The sequence below is a fragment of the Chlorocebus sabaeus genome, chromosome 2 (assembly GCF_047675955.1).
Source record: "Chlorocebus sabaeus isolate Y175 chromosome 2, mChlSab1.0.hap1, whole genome shotgun sequence".
NCBI lineage: Eukaryota > Metazoa > Chordata > Mammalia > Primates > Cercopithecidae > Chlorocebus > Chlorocebus sabaeus.
In genome coordinates, this window is record NC_132905.1 from 56,587,352 (window position 1) to 56,610,979 (window position 23,628).

Sequence of the window (23,628 nt, forward strand, 5' to 3'; positions counted from 1 at the left end):
TTAGCCCTCTCTAAGTTAAGGAGAACTTATATTGTGTTCCCTTTGGCCCATATAAGAATCCAGAGTTAGGCATGTTGGGGGAGTGGTAGCTTTGTCCTCTGCCTTGGCTGGAGGCTGGACCAAAAGCCTGACTTGCCACACCTTCTGCCCTGAGCAGAGAGCTACAAACCTTTGTCCTTCCTTGTGGGAGCGTGGTCTCCCTGTTTTGTACAGATGCTCCTAGACTTAGGATGAGGTTTCGTTTCGATAAAGCCGTAATGAATTGAAATACCAGAAGTCGAAAGTGCATTTTTGACCTCGTATGTTTTCAACTTACAATGGGTTTATCAGGATATAACCTCATCCTAAGTCAAGGAGTAGACAGAATGCTTATCACTTTCACACCATCTTAAAGTTGAAAAATCTCATAAGTTGGGGATTGTCTATTTTTTGTGTATATTTCTATATACACAAATATATATATATATATATATAAAAAGTATGCCTGTCTTTACAAGATAGATATATATATCTTGATTATTCATGTATTCTGCACATCTCCCCCTACCCTAACTTATTTTCTAAAAGTGTATTAGTCAGAGTTCCTCTTATTAGTACAGATCTAAAGGCCTGGCCTAGGCCAGTTTTTGTAGGTGAGTCCTTAAAATATGGCGTCTTGAGAATTAGCCACTGAAATCTCCCATCAGTTGGAGTGGCTGGAATGACTGGAGCCTTTACATGAAATGGGAATAGTAGAATGTCACATTATGGCAAACCTAGTAATTTTGAGGACCGAAGTTGTGGAAACAGGCGTTGTTTGTGGTTACCAGAGCATAGTATGTGGATTCAGCTCTTTCTCCAGATGAAGAGTTCCTGAGACTGCAAGGGGTGAGTCAAGCCTCCGAGTGGTACTGCTGCCACACATGGCAGAAGAGGGACAGCTGCTGTTTCCCCGCTGGGCGTGCCCCTCCTGCCTCCCCACAGCAGTCCAGCCTCTGGTGGTAGCTGTGACTTAAGACACTTGCTTTTATGTAATTCTGTGGCAAGGCATTTTTAGTCATTTGTCATAATAATTTATTTTGTCAGAGTTGGGGCATTTTAGGCAACTAAAATCTGTTGACATTCTAGAAATCTGATTCTTGAGTCTGATATTGTTATCACCATTTATCAAAATACAGTCACATTTACTCAGTTAAAAGCCTGAGGCAGTAAGGGGAGCAGTTTTTAAGATTCCTTACAGAACAAACAGGTAATGATTTTCTTCAGAGCTTGGATATCAGCCTCACTGGTATAAAAGGAGAACTGTTTGGATGTGTTTCTTACATGTAAATAACGTCAGAGTTTCTTCTGGGATTTGCCTGAAGACCATGGCTGGTTTGTACTAGACCACTAGATCTAATAGAGTATATGCCACACTCAGGCTATACCTCTAATCATTTTTATTTTTAAGAATCTAGTATAACTTTGAAAAAGTGTATCACTTAGTAGGGAGGAAAATGACCAATTGGTTTTCCAGTACTGACTGTTAAGACAACATTTCATAACAACATAAATGTAGATCAGACATAAAATATACTTAATACTAACTAGGTAAGCTCATTTGCACCTACCTGCAGAAAATCTTTTCGAAAGTAGGCCTCCTTCCTTAGAGAAGATAAACTTAGCTTTTGCCCCTGAATTACCTTCCTAAGATTTTCAGGAAATATTTGTCTAATTTATTCTGTTTTAATCTTTTTCCTTCAAATGCATCTCTGTTGCATTTTTGTTGCGGGAGGTCAGTGACCCCGAACGGAGGGATCAGCTGAAGCCATGGCAGAAGTACATAGATTGTGACGATTTCATGGACATTTATTACTTACCCAGTCAATACTCTTGTGATTTCCTATGCCTGTCTTTAATCTCTTAATCCTGTCATCTTCGTAAGCTGAGGGTGTATGTCGCCTCAGGACCCTGTGATGATTGCGTTAACTGCACAAATTGTTTGTAGAGCTTGTGTGTTTGAACAATATGAACTCTGGGCACCTTAAGAACAGGATAACAGTGATTTTCAGGGAACAAGGGAGATAACCTTAAAGTCTGGCTGCCTGTGGGCAGGGCCGGGCAGGACAGAGCCATATTTCTCTTATTACTGAAAACGGATAAGAGAAATATCACTGAATTCTTTCCCCAGTAAGGAATATTAATAATTAAAAGCCTAGGGAAAAGAATGCATTCCCAGGGCGGGCCTCTAAAATGGTGGCCTTGGGAGTATCTGCCTTATGCAGATGTAGATAAGGATGAAACACGCCCTAGTCTCCTGCAGTGCCGCGCACCACCTGCCCCCCGACCCGCGCTTGCTAGGATTAGGAAATTCCAGCCTGGCGAATTTGGAATTTCCATGTAGATAGTCATGCCATCTGAGAATAATGACAGTTTTGCTTCTGGCATGATAACCCCTATGCCTTTTATTTCCTTTTCTTGTCTTACTGCACTGTTGAGTACTTTAGTATAATGCTAACAGACGTGGCACGAACAGACTGTCCTAATTTTAGAGACAATGCTTCTATTGTTTCACCATCCAGATGGTGACTGCTATGTTTGTTTTGTTTCAATAAATCCTTTTTTACCAGGTTTGAGCAAGTTTTTTTTTTTTTCTGTCCTAGTTTCTTGAGGGCATTTAGCATGTGTGGCTACTGAGTGATGCTCATTTGTTCAGGCAGCCACATGGTCCTCCTCCCTCTTCACTTGTTGATGTAGTGATTAATTTTCTAATGTTAAACTCTCTTTGCATTTCTTGGCAAAAGTCAGATTTGGTCATAGTATATCATCATTTTGCCAGATTTTAGTTTGTTAATACTTTGTTTAGGAGTTTTGTATCTATGTAGAAGTGAGCTTAGATTATCATTTTCCTTTTTTGTTCTATTGCTATCTAGTTTTGTAATTGAATTAATATTATCTTCATAAAATTAATGAGTTGGGAGGATCTCTTTCTTTTTTCTGTTGCTTTGGAAGAACATATCTGCTTAGAACGATGTGTTCTTTGAGTGTTGGTAGAATGTGTCCGTAAAACCGTCTGGGCCTGGTCGTTTTCTTGTGGGAAGTTTTTTTTCCTCCCGCTTTCAAAGCCAGGCTTGTTTCCTATTTTAAGTTTTGTTTTAGAAACATTCTACAGACTGTGAAGGTGTTTTGGAGTGGTTGTGGAGACCCAGATGGGAGGCTGTGGGGGCTGGGTAGTCAGTGGCATTCCTCCTTCAGCCCCAGCCCTGCGCTCTGTCCTAGAAGAGGACAGGTGGCTGGGTCACACCTGGGTCTGTGCAGTGTGGGAGATGAGAGACATTAGTCTCTTCAGGCCACTCTCCAGAATTAAGTCAGGGCAACCCTGGGGCTCCATGAGGACCTTGGCAGTGTTTTCCTCTGACCCACATAGGTTAGCCAGGCTCTGGATGCCAGTCAGCCTGTGCTAGCCACCATCGGGGGTGGGCTGGACTCCTCAAGCCCATCTGATTTCGTGGCTCCTTGAGTGTACATGCTGTCCAAGTTCAGACCTCACCCCTCATTCTCCTCTCCCTATGCCCTTTCCTTTGGCATGGCTGCATGTTCTCACAGCCCCAGTAGACGTAATTGGCACCATAGTCTGTGGGCATGGGGTTCCTGGGAGTTGGGCCCTGCCCATCTGGTGGTACCAGGCATTCTGCATTGTGCAGATCCTAACATGCCCGGGCCACTTGGCTAGGAGCCAGTGTTGAAAAGGCAGAGATCGCACAACAAGGGCCAAGTGGAGCAATGCATATGGAATTGGACGTCTGCAGTTTAAGTAAAGGAGACTAAGATGGTTGCGGAGGTGGGAGGGGATAGATTTTATGTTCACATTTATTAAGATACTGCATCATGTTTGATAGCTTTTCTTGAGTTGATGCCTGGTTGATGGAGATTTACAGTCTTATGTTGGGTTCATTTGGCTTAGATGGAATGTGTTTTTTATTGACTCATTCACCATTTGCATCAATTTTATGACTAGAGTATGAACTATCCAGCTGTATTATTGGGGACTGCGCTTGTTCATCATGGGCACACTCAGTTTCCCTGCTGAGTGAAATAAGAGACATCATAGCAGGTAGGTGGACCTGCTGGGACTGCAAAACATGGTTTTAAGGAATGGACTGTCTTCAGTGTAGAAGTGTCAGATAAATGGCAGGCTGGTGCTTTGCAAATCATAATTCAGACACAGCAGATTTGGAGCATGCCCCAAATTTATCTATCAGTTTCTCTGAAAATCTGAACATGCTGTCTTATTTTTCTGGACCTAAAACACATAGAAAAGTCAGCACCATAAGAGAGGGAAAAAAGACAAAAAAAAAAAAAAAAAAAAAAAGTCAAAACACATAGAAACAACATCTAAATAAATACAGAAGATTTCATTATTCAGTTGATGAAAAGAAGTTTTGTGTGCGTCTGGCTTGTGGAAAGAGTCATATCACTTTAGACCAGAGTGTCTCATCCTCACAACTCTTGCCATTCTGGGGCAGATCATTCTTTATTGTAAGGGGCTGTCTTGTGCATTGTTGGATGCTCAGCAGTGTCTCTGGCCTCTGCCCACTGGGTACCAGTAGTGTCCGCCAACAGCTGTGGCAACCAAAAATATCTCCAGAGACTGCCAGTGTCTAGAGGGGCAGGGGAAGGCAGGAGACGGGAGGAGTGCTAAGTCGCCTCCAGTCTAGAGCCCCTACATTAGATGCTTTGGTGCCTTTGTGCTCATCTTGGCTATTATTGTCCCTGCTACTTGGCTCCATACCAGTGAGAGAGAGGCTAATGATAGTAATAAGTATATTTTAGGAACCTTAGCCAGTCTTACCTATACTGCCTGTCCAAGGCATTTACAAAAGCAGGAATGTTCCAAGGAATTCTGTGTTTCTAAAATTTTAATTTGTGGAATAGAGCCCATGGCTAGCCTAATAACAGGAACAAATGATCGTATTCCAAGCAGATTATTTTCTGCAGCCAGCTCTGATATTCACATTACAGTACACTTGGTTTTGTATATATAATTCTGTTGGTGCAGTGTATAATAATCTGTTTGAGAATTATTTAGTAGCACAAGAGATTGTTACAGGTGAATTTACATACCTCAAATTCATGTGTGCTGCAGCTCCATTGCAGAGGAAAAGGATTTTAACCTATTGCTTCGTACACTTAATGATTCTATGAGTTCAGATATTTTTGCTACAGGTATCAAAAGATAAACTGGCCTAAATGATAAGGGCATGTATTAGATCACATAACCAAGTGCAAGACGTCAGGCTCTGTCAACTGAGTGGCTCAGTAGTGTCCTCAAGGGTTCAGACTCCTTCGGTTTTCCATGTACTTTTCTAAGTGTGTTGGCTTTCCTCATGGTCCTAGAGTCACCACCACATTTCCAGGCATTGCATGGAGACACACAACAATGTTCAAAGGCAGAAAAGGGAATGTTCCTATCTCTTGCCCCCTTTTAAGACTTTCCTGGAAGCCCCTGGCAAACTTCCTCTCACGTTCATTGGCCAGAATTCCATCACGTACTTTGTCTCAGCCAACACAGGCAAGAGGAAAGCCCCGTGAGCTCTGTGATGGTTTAGACTGGCACCCGTAGGAAGGACCTGGCTGGGTGGAGAATGATCCACTAAAGAGGCTCCTTCCATGAGCAAAGAAGAAGGTGGGGCGGAGTGGGCAGGTAGGCAGACTGGTGCCTCCCACCATGGTGCCTCCCACAAATCTCACACCTCTGTGAAATTTGTATTTGTTAAATTTTTTAATTTTGTGTGTGACTTTATCTTTCCCAGAGAAGGGAAGTGGAATGCTGGAGACAGTTGAAGAGTTACCATCTTTGCATTCCAGGCACCTGTTGGCCTTGGCTGGCCGAGAGCCTGTGAGGACAGGTGGACTCTTGGGTGCTGGGACCCATGGCCACGGGAATGAGCAGAGTGACAGAGCAGTTCTTGGCAGGTGCTGTGGTGAGGTAGCAGCTGTAGGACTTGGGACTTGGCTGCATGCCTGGAGGCCTGGGCAGGCCCCTGGGTGGCAGCAGAGGGGCCTGCCCAAGCTCTGGAGCTGCATGACAGAATGTGCATTCCCCCACGGCTCCCAGGGGTGAGGTGTTGTGTATTGGGAACCTGGAGGGCAGCCTCAGCCCAGCCCTGAGACAAGACCAGTGTGAGGTGGCTCAGAAGCCCCAGGCATGAACGTAGGCCTGGGCAGGAAACAGGATGATGTGGTGGGGCTGGGGAGGGTTTGGAATTCCTGGAGGGTAAAATGCAAGGTGAGAGGAAGTGGGTGACGAGACTGGCGGGGCTGTTTGAGGCTAGGTTTGGGAGGACTTTCCTGAAGGGGAGGGCAGCCCTGGAAGGGATCTGGGTGGGGAGAGACGGTTATTCTGTCATGAGTTTTAGTGAGATATTCACATGCCACACAGTCCATACATGTGAAGTGCACAATTCATGACCTGTAGTTCATTTGCAGAGTTGAGCAACCATCACCATGAAAAGACCCCTGTTTTTAGCTGTCACCCTCTCCTTCCCCCTATCCTCTGCAGCCCTGAGCTGTAGATTTCCCTATTGGGGGCATTCCATGTAAAGGAGGACACACAGTATGTGACCTTTGTGCATGGCTTCTTTCACAGAGCGGAGCATCTTCAGCGTTTGTCTGTGCCGTGGCACGTGTCAGCACTTCAGTCCTTATTTCCGTGTAATCTTCCATCGCGTGGATACAGCACACTTCATTCGCCCACCCAGCGGTGGATGGGTGTTTGTGGGAGAGGTGGCCTAGGGTGAAGCAGAGGGGAGGCTGATGGAGAAGATGGTTTGTTCACTGTGGAAAGGGGGTTCCAGGAAGCTTAGGTGAGAAGGGGCCAGAGGAAAAGGCAGCAGTGATAGGAACATTGTGAGTGTGTGGGATAGGGGATGGGAGGGACATGGGTAGGACCCTGGAGGGATTTGTATTCAGCCCCTTCATGGACTTGGAGCCTGTCAGCCCCTCCTGGCCTTCCTGCCTCCTTGGCTCGCCTTGTCTACTTGCTGGGTGCTGGTGACCCCTCAGCTGGCAAGAGGGCCCTGCCTGGGGAATGCGCTAGCTAAAACGTCCCCTGGAGTGTAGGGAATAGGGCGAGGCCATCATCCTGAGTTTGGCTTCTGGTCAGTGGCGCAGCAAAGTCTGACTGGGGGATGGGAGTCATCCCATCTTCAAAGCCACTTGAACTCTGATTGAAAACTGTGCTCCCTATGAAACCTCAGTTTAAAATAAACCCTCTAGCCCAGCGCTTCCTAAAGTTCAAGGTGCACAGGAGTCCCATGGGGATCTCTCAGAATGCAGATTGTGGTTCTGCAGGTCTGGGTGGAACCTGGTAGTCTGCATTCTGACAGCTCCCTGGAGATCTGCCGCTGTTGCTCCCAGGACCAGCCTCACTTCCAAATAGGCCGTTGCTCCTCAGTCCTATTTCGGTGTCTGGATGTAGGAATCTGTAAGTAGGGGAAGTGGAATAACCAAAGGGATGTGGCCCTAAGGTTGTCAGATCTTTTTGAGGCCTCATTTGCATAGGAAACTCGCAAGAGCAGCTGTTGAGGCTAGCAGCAGGGCTTTCTCAGAGCACAAAGCAGTGCTCTTGCGACAGGAAAAGCCCCTGCCTGGGTCCCCCGGTTCTGTCTGGTGATAGGTATATTTTGAGGCAGGAGAATAAAAATAGTAAGATGGCTCTGAGCATTGCATACATTCTCCAATTTCATTGTTAGCAAACTTCCTCCCAGGAGTGACAGTTCCTGACAGCATCCTGAAACTGAATTGAGGCTAATGACAAAGATACCTGGGAGCTGGGTTTTATTTGTACCAAACCTATGGCCAATGCTGGCTTGCTTGCTTGATTGATTAAGACAGGGTCTCACTCTGTTTCCCAGGCTAGAGTGCAGTGGTGCAGTCACAGCTCACTGCAGCCTTGACCTCCTGGGCTCAAACCATCCTCCTGCCTCAGCCCCTCAAGTGGCTGAGACTACAGGCATGTGCCACCATGTCTGGTGAATTTTTGTATTTTTTGTAGAGACGGGGTTTTGCCATGTTGCCCAGGCTGGTCTTGAACTCCTGGGCTCAAGTGATCCTTCTGCCTCATGGCTAAGGCTTTTATAGATGGATTTTCTTCTACAGAAATAGAGTTCACAAGAGTTTTGTCATGGTTTGCTAACATTTCTTTTCAGAAGTAAATGGCAATGATAACACGTTCGATTTCTGGTTCTTTGTGAGCTACTGTTGAGATCCTGAAACTGAACAGGCTCAACCATGGCCCCGGGGTATTCAGAGCTGAGGTTTCAATTAAATTTGCAGAAGTATCATAATAATACTTTTGAAGAGCACTTCATTTTCTCTGACAAGCTGCATACTGGAGAATTGTACATTTGTGATCAATAGTGGTTTTTTTCTTCTTCAGATATTCTGTGGGAAAGCAAGTCATACATTAGAACCCTTTGGGCAAAGCCGTGACTAAAAATGAAGTGTCATCACTTCTGTGCTTTAAAAAATTTATTATGTAATATTTGATAGGTGAAAAGGAGTATCTGTAATACACATGAGTCAAAAGCATAACGACAACACAAACAGCCTAGACACTGCCTCCCAGCCTAAGAAGCAGAGCGACTTCCATACCTAGGGCCTTCCTGCCGCCTCCCTGCATAGCCCGCCCCTGCTCGGGGGTGACCGCTGTCCTCCCCCTATGTTCATCAACCCCCTTCTTCCTTCTCTCTCTGAGTGGCTTCTAGCGCATGTCTGTGTCCCTAGGCAGGTGGCCTGGACTTCGTATTTGAGCCCTTCCTCCAGTGCTGTCCTTTTGCCTGTGTCTTTTCTTCTAGGTGTGGCCTGTGTGTGCTCTCCAGTTTCTACCTGCTCCACTGCCAAACAGTCCCTCGGAGCTGACTGTTGTACTCTTCCCCAAAATGTATGCTTTTTAATGATGAAGAGATGGGAATTGTGGTTTTTGATTACTGCAGCCATTTATTTTCCATATCAACACCTGAAATGGTAAATCATTCTGTACAGAATATATCTTACTTTAAAGAACTCTCTTTTTATTGGCATTTAAGTTGTTTCACAGTTTTTACTATTGTAAAAACCAGTGCAGTGAACATCCTTTTGCATGTATCTTTGTGCTTAATAGCCAGTTATTTTCCACAAGATAAATCCCAAGGGGTGTGAGTGCTGGGTCATAACAAGCATATACTTAGTGCTTTAAACTATACATTGCCAAATTGCGTTCCCGAGGCCCAAATTTATACTCCTTGTCACCAACATAAAATGTTCCTTTCCTCAAACCCTTGCAAAGGCTGAGTATTGTAATTGTTTAATCCTTATCCATTTCATGAATCATAAATTATATCTCATTGTTTGTATTTGTATCAACTTAATTGCTAATAAAGTTGAGCTCTTCTTTTCCACAAGCTCATTAGGCATTTGCATTTATTCACAATTTTAAAATTGATTGTGAATCTGGATTTTAGATCCAGATAAGCTTGATTACCTTCTTGTTTGCATTTTATATTTTCTCATTCAAGAATTGGTTTTGGCATTTGTATAACTTATTTTACTGGTTACATTACTTAACATAATTTCCTTTATTATTCTCAAGAGGCTGGAACTCTTTTATGAGTCATTCATTTATTTTTTAAGGATAGGAATGATGTTATATTTTCTGAATATTTGCATGTTTTGGAATGTCTTGGTTGACATAGAATATTTGGGTCACCATCTTTTACTCTCAGACTCTGTTGACATTGTCCTGTCCTGGTGTTTGGTTGACTGAGTTCCTTACTTCTCTACGTCCATTCCTCTGTTGTCATGCAGTCTTTTATTCACCCAACACGTAGTTTGTCAGTGTCTTACCATCCTGGCTGTCCACTGGCATTTAGTAGTGTTGAAGGGAAGGTGAGTGCCCTTGGTATGGATCTCCTTTCTTAAATTTCCCTAAGGGTCAGTCCTTCCCTTATATGCTGAGCGTTTCGTTAGCCCATGAGATGAAGGATTGTTGCCCTTCTGTAATGTCTTTTCTTATTGGCTTTTCTGTATCTGCTCCGCTCCCTCCTTTTACAGGTCGTATCCTACAGATGACTGGATTTCCTGTGTTGAATTTCCTGGTTTCTGCTTTCTGCTTATCATCTTTTCCTCTGGGTATCAGAAGAATGACATGCACTGATTTTTCTGAATCATTAGTTTTGTTTTCTGTAGAACTTGATCTGTTGTTAACCACATCTACTGTGTGTGCTTTCTTTCTCCAATCAATTTAAGTTGTTTATTAAAGTATTATGAACATAATTCAACATCACATAATACCTGAAGGCGTATAATGAAAAATAACACTCTCTGCCTGTTCTCCGCCCTCAATCCTTGTCCTCTTATCCACAAACAACCGGTTTGAACATATTTTAAGCAATTTCTTTTTGTATTTTTTCTCTATTCCTAAATAATGAACTTTTGCTATTTCTTGATTAAAATTTGAAATTATTTTTTCATGCTACTATGTAGACTATATAGATGAAGACTCAACACTTTTCACTCCCTACTACTTTCCCTCTTCTATCATTGTTATGTCATTATTTTTAATTGATTCAATAAGCAATATTTATTGTCTGAACTCTCTGTTAGGCACCACAAAGCTGCATTGTATCCTATCATCTTTGTTGCTGTTGTTCAGCTTTTTGCTTTTCTGGGAGTGTGTTCTTCTCTTTCTTTTCTCCTTGAAGCCTTGTAGAAAGTACTTTATTTACTCCTCCTGCTCCCAGGCCTCTGTTTCCCAGGCCTTCGCTCCAGTGCTCCTCTGTGGAGCCCACTCTCCGGAAGCCTTACTAGCTCCCGTGTGGGCCACTTGCTGTCCTGGCTGCTGAGCTCACGTGTTGCCCAAATTTGGTCTCCACCTCTCTCCCAGGTAATGTCTACTGCTCTTCTGGGTTCCAAGTCTTCCTCTCTTGTTTTATTGTTATTTTGTACAATAATTCTTCACTGTTCCAAATCTGCTTGCTTGGCATTTATACAAGGTATAGACCAAGTGGGAGAGGAAAAAAGGGTTCTCTTTTTCTTAAGACTCTAGTAAATTGAAGAAACATTTTGAATCATTTAAAGAACACTGTTAGTTTAAAATGCTCATGAACAGTTTTGTGTTACCAATTATGCATTGAAATACCAACACTGAAGTTGCTTAAGTGCCTCCTTAAACTCTGTTACAGTTCATGATTATTAACCAGACATGTGCCAACAGGATACTAGATGTTGACTAAAGTCTAAAGTGGATGTAGAATCAATAGGTGCTGGTTACTTTTGCCTTCTAATAGTTTACGGCCTGCAAAATGGTAAAGGTACACAGGCCAGGAGTACATGGGGGCATGGTCAGTGCATCTCCTTCAGTGGAAAGGGAAATGGTTACTTCTGTCCTCTCTTTTGACATTTTACCATTAGCCCTATTGAAGGAAAAACCCAGGACATAGGTGTGGTGAAGCAAAGGCGATTTCAGCACTGGGAGTGTTAGAGGTGCAGTCGACACCTTGTTCCCCAGTAGGGTTAGGGAATGGACAGCAACATAATACAAAACCCTGGCTACTAGAATATATTGTTTGTCATACATATGGAGTACTGCTTTTCAAAGAATTAGCATATATAATAAAAATGTGACAAGATTATACCCAAATTTGCTTGATCATTCCTTCCCATTCCAGCCTCTTTCAGTGCCTTGCAGGGTGGGGAGTAATCCTGAATGTCCGCCACAGCCTTCCAGTGTGCAGACACGTAAACCAACGTAGGCATCTGGTTAAGAGAGGGCTAGATAGCAAGTTACACATAACGAATTCTCATGTTAACATGTGGTTTTTTCCAAAGCATTTAAAATGCTTGTGGTTTAGGTCTCCAAGTAAAAGGATTTAGGTGTCCAGGTGGTTTGTTCTAGGAGGTCCTCCCATGAAGGAAGAGAGGACTAGGAAGCGACGCCGGGGGAGGAAAGCCTAAGCATGTTAACCATCCCAGGTGTCCTCAGGAGGACTGTGTGGGACACATCTCAGTAGACTCAGTGGGCGGGAGGAAGGTGGAGTTCTTAATACCCTGTGTCTCATTTCTCAGTGACTGAGGATCATTTCTAGAGTCCTTAACTTCCAGACACTTGTGGCCTGCCCTATACTCAGGCCTTGTGCCCGCCTGTGGCCACATGGTGTCCTTAAGCAGAAATGGGCAGGTGCTCAGGTAGGAGGCCATGGACTTGCAGGTCAGTTGTCCATGGAGGCTGCAGGTGACCTCTGGGATGGTGGACACAGTGGGCTCTGGCAGTGTCTGCGGCGGGGAGCTAACAAAGAGGATTTGAGGGCAGCTACACTGATAGGGAAACACTCTTGGGTTGACCTCTAGCCTCTCCCATCCCACTATGGCCTGAAACAAGCAACCAGTAGGTCCTGAAGGCTGGAGCTGTTGCACCATGTCCCCTGCAGGGAAGGAGTAGACCAAAGAGACTTAGCTAAGTCAGAGTAATAAGAATAATAGAAAGGCAACTGAACTGTCCCTTTTCTTATTTTTGCATACTTAAAAGGGTTCTTTTAAACAATGGGGAATTAGAAAATAAAATTAGCTTGCACGATTTCAGATGGGGACAGATGCCTGCTTGCTTGATTAAAAAAAATTCTATAAAAACCTCAAGTAGAGTTAATAATGTATGAAAATTAGGTACCATGTGTGCACTTTGCTTCATAATGTTTTTATTAAGCAACCAGTCGATTTAAAAATAATGCAATGCCACCACTGACATAATGGCACTCTACACTGTGTGTTATGGAAACATCCTCTCTTAATATTCTGTTGGGTTTTCCATTACACAAGGACATTTTTTTTTAAAAAAGCTTTCAGAATTATCACATAATATGAAATTATATCAAGCTGCAGTTTGAGAAAACAAATTATTCACATATAAATTCCAATTGCATTTTAAATATGTCTGTATCAGCTAGAGATAATGTATGGATGTAGGTCTCTACCGATCTTGTAAAATGCCACATTAGATTCAGACTCCTATCCTCAAATTTTTACCAGTAAATGTCATTTGCTCACTGCAGGTTGCCTCCTCCTTCTTTCCCCATCCCACCCTCTGCCACTAGGCCTGTAAGTAGCAGAGAGAAATGGAGAAGCCAAAGGTCACAGACTTGTGGGATTTCGGTTCAAGAGATGTCCCAATTCTGAGGGGAGAAATGAATCTATACAAAGTTGACACATGGCCATCATGCTGGCCAATGGCGATGTCCTCTCCCTGAGTTTGAGTGGAAGTCTCCATCATTCTCATGATAATCCATTCCTGAAGGTGTCTCATCTTGCTACAAAGGGCAGTGGGCTTCTCAGGCTGCTGTGCCCCTTTTTGGGCTTTATTGCATCTAGACAGTAGTGGTGGAAAGTTGCCTTCCAGAAGTTTCTATAACCTAGCAGAGCACACTGAGGCATGATGAAGTTCAGAGAAACAGCCTAAACCCAAGGGGGTACATTGTTAATTTAATATTTCTGTGTTCCACAGCATGCTTTACTCTTACATTGTCTTGAAATTCTTCATTATTCAACTAAGCAAATACCAAATGACAGCTGGTTGTGTTTATCTCCAGGGTGACAGAATGATCACACAGCATGGTATAAGTGACTTGACAAAAATCAGAGCATTTGTTACTGGTGGTAGTTGATGGACACTTAGGACAGTGAGCATTGTGGAGATAAATTTCTAAAGCTATTGAAATGAGTTAATGGGCTAATGGATGGGGGCATTTACCCTTTTGCCTTTAATTCATGTCTTGACTTCTGCGGGGTCTGGCTGGGTACATCCTGTCTGCGCAGCATCCTCTGGTTCCAGCCATTTCTCCTGATAACAGCTGGGCCACAGGAGTGGGCAAGCATGCTGAGTAATCTACCTTGTGATATTTTAAAAAGTAATTGCAGAGGAGATATTTGATCTTTATGACTTGTACCATAAGACTTTTTTGGAATCTTTGTAAGGGTTTGGTTGGAACAGAACTTTTCCATCTACACTATGATCTATAAAAATCATAGTAACTGACTTCATGAGGTTTGAGTTCTTCTTTTGTTATTTTCTTCACTCTCTAATTAGATTTTGCTCATACGCAGGACAGAGTAGTCTGGCAGGAAATAACCAGCATTAAAGTAACTCAAAGATAGGGCCATACCTGGCATTGTCCAACAAGAATGGAAACAGGGTGTGCTGTCCTGGACTTGTGGCAATTACCAGAAGCCCGTGTGCAGGTGTTTGCGCTACAAGGAACCAGGTCGACTGAAGGCTTGTCCAGGAGTCCTGAGACCTGGTGTTCCTCCCAACCTGACAGCTGCCTGGAGGTGGCATGAGGCGGGCTATCATTTAACTGACCTCACCTCTATTGTGTTCAGAAGTAATCTGCAAATTATAATATCTGTTCTTGATTTCTCAGAATGCCAAAGGGGACACACTGATTGTCACAATCTAAGGGGTCATTTATTTCCTGAGTGTGAAGCTGGACTTTTTAAAGAGCTTAAGATTCCAAGCTATGTGTTTGGGCCCTTTGAGGATGGAGGTGCTCTTTTTGTAAATTGTAGACTCAAGACAAAGAATGAGTCTTGAGTTGAGTTGGGTTTTGTGGGACTTATCACAGAAATAAACTAGGACGTCTATGAGAAGCTGTAATTTTTCACCACCGTTCCCCAAAATCATGTTGGAAGTAAGTTTAGAACACCATCACCATCTCACTCTAGAGCAGCGGTGTCCAACCCTTTGAATGTAAGAACATTTTTGCTTCTCTGTGGTGGCAGATATCATGAAAATTATGCACAGACCCCCTTTTTTTTTTTTTTTAAAGCAGTTCATCAACTATCATTAATGTGAGTGTATTTTATGTGTGACCCAAGACAATTCTTCTTCCAATGTGGCCCTGGGAAGCCAAAAGGTTGGACATCCATGCTTTAGAGAATCCTTCCTATCAGGGATTCCTGGGCACCTGTGTTCTGAAAGGACATGCCCATAAATTGGTTTTCTAGAACCCCTTCATAGCTTAATCTAGTGCTTAATGGCCTGGTAGACTTGGGTGTTCCTGAGAGAAATATGGGGGTGATGGCAACAGCAGACACCATGTTCCTGTGGGCTGGGTTTTAATCCTTCAAGCCTAGGTGAGTGCTGCTGGTTGCAGGCAGCACACCTTGTCTGATTTTCCCCTGGAGTGAGTGGAATCTTCAGGCGGCCTAGAGTTCAACTGGACACAAAGTGCTCAGCTCTCCAGTTTATTCACCAAGGTGCGCCCTCTGGCTCATTAGTGTCCATGGGAGCCTGAACTTCCTTATTCATTTCATGTTCTGTGTCATCGTCACCCTGGATCATCCTACAGCGTGAAGGGATCTGTCTTTAAAAGTGCTTCAGGAGTGATGCTATGTGTGTGAAGGAACAGAGGCAGATCGCAATTCCCTGTTGATCTGATGCTTTGCACTTCTCAGGGCATGTGCACCTCACAGTCACCCCCTCTCCTTGCCCTGGACATATCATATACAGAAAAACAGACTTTGACTGGCCGCCCAAGAGCCTCTGTTTTTCTCTTCCCAGTGGCCTGCTGCCTGCTTAAGAGACAGATACCCCAACCCCAAAGGCAGGCCCCTCACCTGCCATTGCCAACACCCATGCCTGCTGAGTGCTGGTGAAGAGCTGTTCAGTTTTCCTACTCAACTGGCATAAAAGCTTGAGCCTCTGTGCCCTCTGAGGCTATCGCCTGGCCTGATCTTGCAAACAAAACCTGTCCTGTTCATTCATTTCTTCAGTCATTCATCTGTGGCCTGCATGTGCCACAGCACACGAGCCACATCACTGTGTCCATCTCAGTTAATGGGGGGCTCGGGCTCCTGCCACATGCCTCTGCCCCAGCCTGCCCTGCTGCCTTGCCGTGCCTGTCCTGTCCCAAGTCTTTGATGATGATTTTCACCGGTGTTGCCTCGACTCCCCTGCCACTCCTGACAAGAATGCTTCAGTTCTGCCCAGGGTGCCCTTCACTCAGCCCTTCCCTCCTGTTGCTTCACTCTCACCTGGGCCTCTGTTCTTCTGCCTTTGCCTGTGTGGCCCTGACATCTTTGTCTTCAGTCATCTCTGTGTGTTGTTTTCTGCTCAGACACGCTGCCCTGCCATGTGCCATCTGCCACAGTATGCCTGGGAGTGAGGAGTAAACACCGGGGTGATGCCAGTCCCTGGAGTGCTCCTGCCTTCTCACCCCCAACTAGGACCTGACTCCCACTCCCAGCATGGCTTTCGTTGGCCCTCCCCAAAGTTGGGGCTTGCCTGCCCTGGAGACCCCCCCCCCATACTTTGGCCATCCAGTGGCGCCACTAGGATGTACGGATGCTGACTGCATTCTTAGGCCATCACCTGAGGGCTTGGTCCTGAGTGTCCATGTCCCATTTGCAGGGCTTCCCCTGCCCTGGGCTGCCTTGGGTCAGCAGGTGGGCCCGGGTTGGTCAGACTCCACTCCCTTGCCCTGATCTGCTTCTCCCACTGCCACTTAGACAGGCACACAGGGCCCTTTCCTGAGGCCAAGTGCCAGGGACATCAGAGAGCCAACAGTAGCCTCGTGTCACTTCTGAGGCTTCCCCACTCTGCTCTTAGCCAGCCTTGTTACTGGTTGAGTTAAACTGTTGCTGGTAATTGTATTTGATCCTCTGACTTCTTCAGCCATCAGGACAGAAAAGGATGGATGAACTGAGTCCAGCAGCAGCTTGTTGCTAAACCACCGAGGAGCTGGACCAAGGTTAGGACCAGTTTCTCTTTAATTTGGCAAATGGAGATGGCCCTGAAGTCCCTGTGTGCTTTCTACTCATGAAGACAAGTGTGCGGCTACAGATGGCAACAGCTTGCCTTGTTGTATGCTCCGGGCAGAATGGTGGGGGCTTGAAGCACCCCCAGGTTCCTCTGCTTTACCCCTAATACACATTAAGTGCTTAGAGCAGGCCTGGCTTCATGTGAGTGGGGATTGCCAATTATTTTTCCAGTGGACAGTCAGCCTCAAGAAGGCAGGGCTCTGCTTGGTTTTCTGTTGTGTCGTTGGCACCTAGAATAGGTATAGTCAGTGCCCAAAAGTTATCTGCTAAGTGAAGTTAATAGATTAAGCAAGAGAGGTCATGTTGCTCCCTGGTAAGAATGCGGGGTTTGGCATCTAGAGGCCTGGGTGTGGTCCCCCTCAGCCACTAGCAGGCTGCAAAACCTTAAGTTACATGACCTTGCTGGGCATCGCTGTCTTGTTTATGTCCATGGGCATGTGGTGAAAGATTCTGCTTTCAACTGCAAGTGCCACAAACCTACATGAGAGTGGCTTATAACGTGAGGGTGGCTTAAACAGTAGGGAACCTGGTTGTCTCCCCTAATGGGAAAGCTGGTTCAGCCGGCTCAACCCTGCCGGGGCTCTCCAGAGACTTCTGTGCACCTCTGGATGTCCCCTCCTCGTTTTGAGAGCTGCACCATTCCGAAGCTCCGTTTCCTCCCCTGACTGTGGCCAAGGATTGGAAAGAAGGCAGTGTTTCCTTGCACCTGTGTTTATTAGGGAGGGAAGCCTTTTTCTGAAGACCCTCTGCAGTCCCCTCAGGTCCTCTTGGCTATGGTTTGTGTCACATGCCATGTAACAGGAGAACCAGACATTGCCACCTCTGAAGTAGGAGGCTCCTGCCAGCAGGAAGGGAGGAAGGGGCTGGGAGGATGAGTTATGAGTAGCTGCAGTGTAGGCAGCTGGTGGTGGCTTCTCTGTGGGACACTGATGATCATTCAACTGCTATCAGGTTGTTAAAAGTAAACAAGTTCGCATAGGTGGAAATGCTAAGTGGGAATCCCTAATAGGTGACACACATGCACCCCATCAACATTATGTTCCAGATACATGTTTGAAAAGAAAGTGCAAATTACCTTAGGTGAGGCTTGTCCTCTGCAGTGTGGCCTTAGGCCTTAGGTGGAGCTTGTCCTCTGCAGTGTGGCCTCAGGCTCCACCCTGCCCTGTTGTCTTACTCTTGGCCACTTAACTCATTTTGCTTCCTGGCTGGTCTCTCAAGGCATTTAAGTTTGCAGGCCCTGAAATCGGGCATTATAAGATTAATATTCAGCTGGTTCATTCTTAGATTGTGCAATTAGAGCTTGGGCATCTTCATTAAAAGGAAAATCTCTTATGTTTTCAGTGGATTTAATCATGAGTTGGGAGAGTCTGGATCTGCATATTCCAGTCCCCCCTCTTTTGGCACCCGTGTTCCCAAGCTTCACTGTGAGAGGTGCAGGCTGACCACAGGACCATCACCTGGCCCCCGGTGGTGTCTGTGTGTCCAGGGCTGCTTTCAGAAGGCTGGGTTTCTCTCTCAGGCGATAAAGCCAGCATGGTTTGGACAGTCTGTCCCTTACAATGTGGGCCTTCTTACCAGTTGATTGAAAACAAGCAAACAAACGAAAACCCAGAAGTACTCTATTTCAGTGTTTGTAGATCGTATGTTCACAGACCTGTAGTGGTTTATATTCTCCTTGACATGTATCTCCTCTTAATTTGAAAGCTGTTGACATTTTGCTTGAAACCCATATGCAGTACCAGTTTCTTTTCTTCTTCTTTTTTCTCATCTGTTTCCTTAAAAAAAAAAAAAAATCCAGCTGCTTTCTTGCCTTGAGATGTAAATTCCACATTTTGGCTGCATTGGATTCCAAGTTTTTCCAGAAAAGGCTTAAATTTATTAGGTTAGTTCACAATGTTCTCACAGAGAACTTGAATTTGTGGCGTGGAGCCATATGTGGTTGGGTTGTTTTAAGATAAATACTGTAAGAGAGTCAGCATTACATCGCTGGCAGAAATGTGGGTTGTGCCTGTCATTTAAATAGTTATCACATGTGATTTAAAAGCTGGCAGTCGGTGGGAGGGGGCGGGGTTGGAGGGGAAGGTCGGATGGACGTTTCTGCATCTGTGGTGTCTGTGCCTCTGCCTCAGCACAGAGTCGAATGACACCATGAGGAGCTGAGAAACCTCCAAAAGGCTGTGCTAATTGGGGTTAGTCCCCATCATCCTCCCCGGATCTCGTTCTCAATAGCATAAAAGAGTACAAAGTGAAGAACAGGCTGGGTCACAAAAAGGCCCTTGCACGCGATTACATCTTAGCAGGAGGGAGGTTTATTTAGTTTTGTGACTGTTGATATTCACATGTTACATTTTCTTTCTTTCTTTTTTGTCTCTGAAGATGAGAAACAAAACTGAGAGGGCATCTTGCTTTTTAAAAATTGTGCTTTCTCAGCATCTAAGTTGGACCTGTTCGTGAGTATTTATATATGTGTGTATCAGAGTATGCATCTACACACACATATGACATACAAGTATGAACACATGGATGCGAATATAAAATGTCAATTGCTGGCAGCAGAAGGCAGCTTACCACAAGTTACTGCAGAACACCGATTCCCAGATATTTGGATTTTATGAATCAGGAATATAGAAAACAAAAAGAAATTGGGGAGTCTAGCATGGATTGCTGACTCATGATTTCCAAAATTGCTTAATTTTTAAAATTATAGTAAAATACACAAAAACTTACCATCTTAACCATTTTAAGTGTACAGCTTAGTAGTAATAGGTATATCCACATTGCAAAATCCAAAATCAGTTCGCAAGAAAGGGAACGAGACAGAAGGAGTCCTGCGTACTGTCCTTATCATTTCATCAAAGAAAGAGCATTTTAACAATAGAAGAGAGATGAAAGGAAAGAAATCTGTTATTTTAGATGCAGGAAATTCCTCCTAACCTGTGGCAGAATAGTAAAGAGAAAAATATTTGTCCATGGAAAAATAATACTACAGAGAACTATATAATAAGCAGCTCTGTGTGGCCATTTCCCAGATTTTAAAAATGCTAGCTTTTTGTCATCTTTTCTCCAGATCATTCATTCCTACTGAAAGTGCTGCTGCGTGAACTGTTTGTTACCAGGCCATGGTGAAACAAAGAACAAAACTGAGAGAGGTGAAACCAAGAATAAAACTCTACTTTTTAAAACTAGAATTGTACTTTCTCAGCATCTAACTTGGACCTGTTCTTGAGTATTTATATACTTGTGTACATGTGTATGCACACTCACTGTCACCCAGGCTGGAGTGCTGTGGCGTGATCTTGGCTCACTGCAACCTTCATTTTGTGCCAGAATGAAGTCAGCTACACCACGGAGCTCATAGTTGAGAAGAAATCTCTCACAATACTTTGCTGGTGAAGGAAGCTGTGCGTTGATTTACATTCTGACACGAACATCTTACTGTTGCTGGTCCAGGTGTCACGTGCATTTTGTGGACTGCACTGATTAGTAACTCTGCTCTAGATCTGGTTTTGTTCTTATAAAGTTGACAGTTACAGTTGAAGCCTGTATATATTCATTCCACTAAGATCCCATTCTCCTCTTTCCCCTCCATGTTTACTAGTGTATTGAAGTTGGCGTGTATTCTTCCAGGCCATAGTGTATTTGCAGGAGCTCACTAGCAATATAGAGTATTATTTTGTGTCAGTGGAATCCTACTGTATATAGCCTTCTGAAGCTAAATTTGTTTTGTATAACATGATTTTCAAGATTTCCCTATTTTTTTTTAATTAAAAAAAATTTTTTTTGAAACAGTCTTCCTCTGTTACCCAGGTTGGAGTGCAGTGGCACAATCACAGCTTACTGCTGCCTCAACCCCCTGGGCTCAAGCAGTCCTCCCATCTCAGCCTCCCCAGTAGCTGGGACTACAGGCATATACCACCACACCTGGCTAACTTTTTTTTTGTTTGTTTTGTTTTTGTAGAGACAGGGTCTCTCTATGTTGCCCAGGCTGGTCTCAAACTCCTGAGCTCAAGCAGTCGCCCACCTTGGCCTCCCAAAGTGCTACTGTTAGAGGCATGAGCCACCGCCCCTGGCCAAGACTTGGCTATTTTGAAATATGTAGATCTGCTGTACAGTATTGCTTTAGGGGCCAGACCACATTACATGTATCTGTCCTCCTAATGTTGATGAACATTTGGGTTGTTCCTAGGTTTTTGCAAATACAAATGACACCACAGTGCATGTTGTTAGAAGCCCCCACTGTGCACACAAGTGGAAATTTATCCAGGGGAGTTTTCTGGGAGGATAGTTGCTGAGTCAAGGGTGAAGTGATGTCTTCATTCACAAAATCTAATTAGCATATTAACCAAACTTAGCTGTTTTCTACAGCTTTTCAGGTATATGGGGAGTAGGAAAGAATAAGCCAGGGGTCCCGAACCCCCAGGCCAGGGACCGGTACTAATTCCCATGGCCTGTTAGGAACCAGTCCGTACAGCAGGAGGTGAGCAGCCTGTGAGCGAGCCTTACCGCCTGAGCTTCACTTCCTGTCAGATCAGCAGTGGCATTAGATTCTCATAGGAGCGGGAACCCCATTGTGAACTGTGTATGTGAGGGATTTAGGTTGCACGCCTCTTATGAGAATCTCACTAATGCCTGATGCTCTGAGATGGAACAGTTTCATCCTGAAACCATCCCCTCTTCTGTCCCCCCATCTCATGGAAAAATTATGTTCTATGAAACCGGTCCCTGGTGCCAAAAAGGTTGGGGACCACTACTGTAAGTCAATTATTAATAAATTTGATTTCCTGGACCCAATTGAGAGCTACTGGTTGGTTGTTCATCTCTCAAAGGGTTAACTCAAAGTCTGTTCATAGTGGAAGAAATGATCTGGCAGATTGGGGGAAGTGACTTGTCTTTGTGTCTTGGATGTGGGGCAGGGACCAGCAGGGAGAAGTCAGCCCTTCAATAAGTTTCCTTCTTTTTATGTAAACTAGAAAAAGTTCACAGACTTGGTCTGGGAGGGAGATAAAACTGGGTATTGCTCTCTCTTTGTTTTTTGGTCTAAGAAAATCCCGTGGCTCAAAACTTGGCCAGTCTTCTCTGCTGGGTTTCTCAGCAGGCTTTCCTGGAGTGGCCAGGCTGCTGCTCAGTGTTAGATGATGGAAGCTTCTTTCAGCCATCCAGCTGATGCTTTCTTTGAAGAACTATTCAGGGAAGAAGTGGGCCCAGGTTCCATTTGAGTGAGACATCAGGGGCGTGTCCCCTGCTGGCCTGGTGGGAGCCTGAGAAGGCTCCGGTGGCCAGCGTCCCTGAGTGTTGCCACCACACAGCCTGCTGGGAGCACTCAGTGCCTCGGCTGCAGGCGAGTGTGGCTTCAGTCTCAAACCAACTGAAAACTGAGATGGTATTCAGTGTGCTTAATGCACTTTGTTTCATAGCCTTCTCTGTAATCTTCAGCAAAGAGTGACGTGTTTTGAACATTCTTTAGAAAACAAGTGGTGTGGTGTCGCGGCTCACACCTGTAATCACAACATTTTGGGAGGCCGAGGTGGGTGGATCGCTTGAGCCCAGGAGTTCAAGAACAGCCTGGGCAACATGGTGAAACCCCGTCTCTACAGAAAAATTGGCATGCACTGTAGTCCCAGATACTTGGGAGGTTGAGGTGGGAGGATCACTTGAACCCAGGAGGTTGAGGCTGCAGTGAACCATGATTGCACCACTGTACTTCAGCCTGGGCAACAGAGTGAGACCGTGTCTCAAAAAAAAAAAAAAAAAAAAAAAGAGAAAAAGAAAAAAGAAAACAACAAGTAGAAGATAACTTGATGAGAAGAAAACTATCAAAGACAAAAGTAAGAGATGAAGAGCCTTCGTGTATGGAGCTCTTCTAAGGCTGTTGAAGAAGGCTGTGGCATGGCCACTCCCTCATACTGCATGCCAGGTTGAATTATGGTCGGGGAAAAGTCTGAGAGTGATTACTGCTATTACTAATGATTTGTTTCAGTGACTTGGGTGCCTGTTGGAGAAACATTCCGTGTATAATTTGGTATATCTGAACCACTGTGTTCTGCCAGGTTATCAGAAAAACCCTTTTCAATGGTTCCCACCTGGGAAGTCACTGGTGTGTGGGATACACAGGCATGTGCTTGTGTTCGCGGTGGCTCAAGCCTGTAATCCCAGCACTTTGGGAGGCCGAGACGGGCGGATCACGACGTCAGGAGATCAAGACCATCCTGGCTAACACGGTGAAACCCCGTCTCTACTAAAAAAAAAAACAACAAAAAACTAGCTGGGCGAGGTGGCGGGCGCCTGTAGTCCCAGCTACTCGGGAGGCTGAGGCAGGAGAATGGCGTGAACCCGGGAGGCGGAGCTTGCAGTGAGCTGAGATCCGGCCACTGCACTCCAGCCTGGGTGACAGAGCGAGACTCCGTCTCAAAAAAAAAAAAAAAAAAAAAAAAAATATTCTTTTTTATTTTTATTTAATCAGCTGTCAAAGCTTGAAAAACAGCAGCAGAGAAAAGAAAAGACCAGAGCCAAGGGACCTTCCGAATCAAGCAAGGAAAGAAACACTCCCCGAAAAGAAGACCGCAGTGCCAGCAGCGGGGCGGAGGGTGACGTGTCCTCTGAACGGGAGCCGTAGCTCAGGAGGCAGAATTCAGGTAGGAGCTTCCCTGCTTGGCTTCGTCTTCCCACATTTTGGGGAAGCAGCAATGAATAGGAGGGAATAGCTGCTGAGGATGAATTCATTCATTTCACAGGCGTTCATCCATAGCTTCCTTAAATCCGCTGCCTTCTAGGATGGAGACAAAAGTTAGTGTGTTAGTCTATATTCACGCTGCTGATAAAGAC

The 23,628-nt window shown here is 44.8% G+C and overlaps 1 protein-coding gene across 1 annotated transcript in view; it reads left to right on the top strand.

The window, feature by feature from the left end:
- DTD1 (D-aminoacyl-tRNA deacylase 1) overlaps positions 1 to 23,628 on the top strand; it is a 184,012-nt gene that overhangs the window by 145,985 nt on the left and 14,399 nt on the right. The window contains exon 5 of the mRNA XM_007961191.3: positions 23,267 to 23,438. Within this exon, the coding sequence (XP_007959382.1) occupies positions 23,267 to 23,419 (153 nt within the window). The 3' untranslated portion in view covers positions 23,420 to 23,438. The remainder of the gene's footprint in view (positions 1 to 23,266; positions 23,439 to 23,628) is intronic.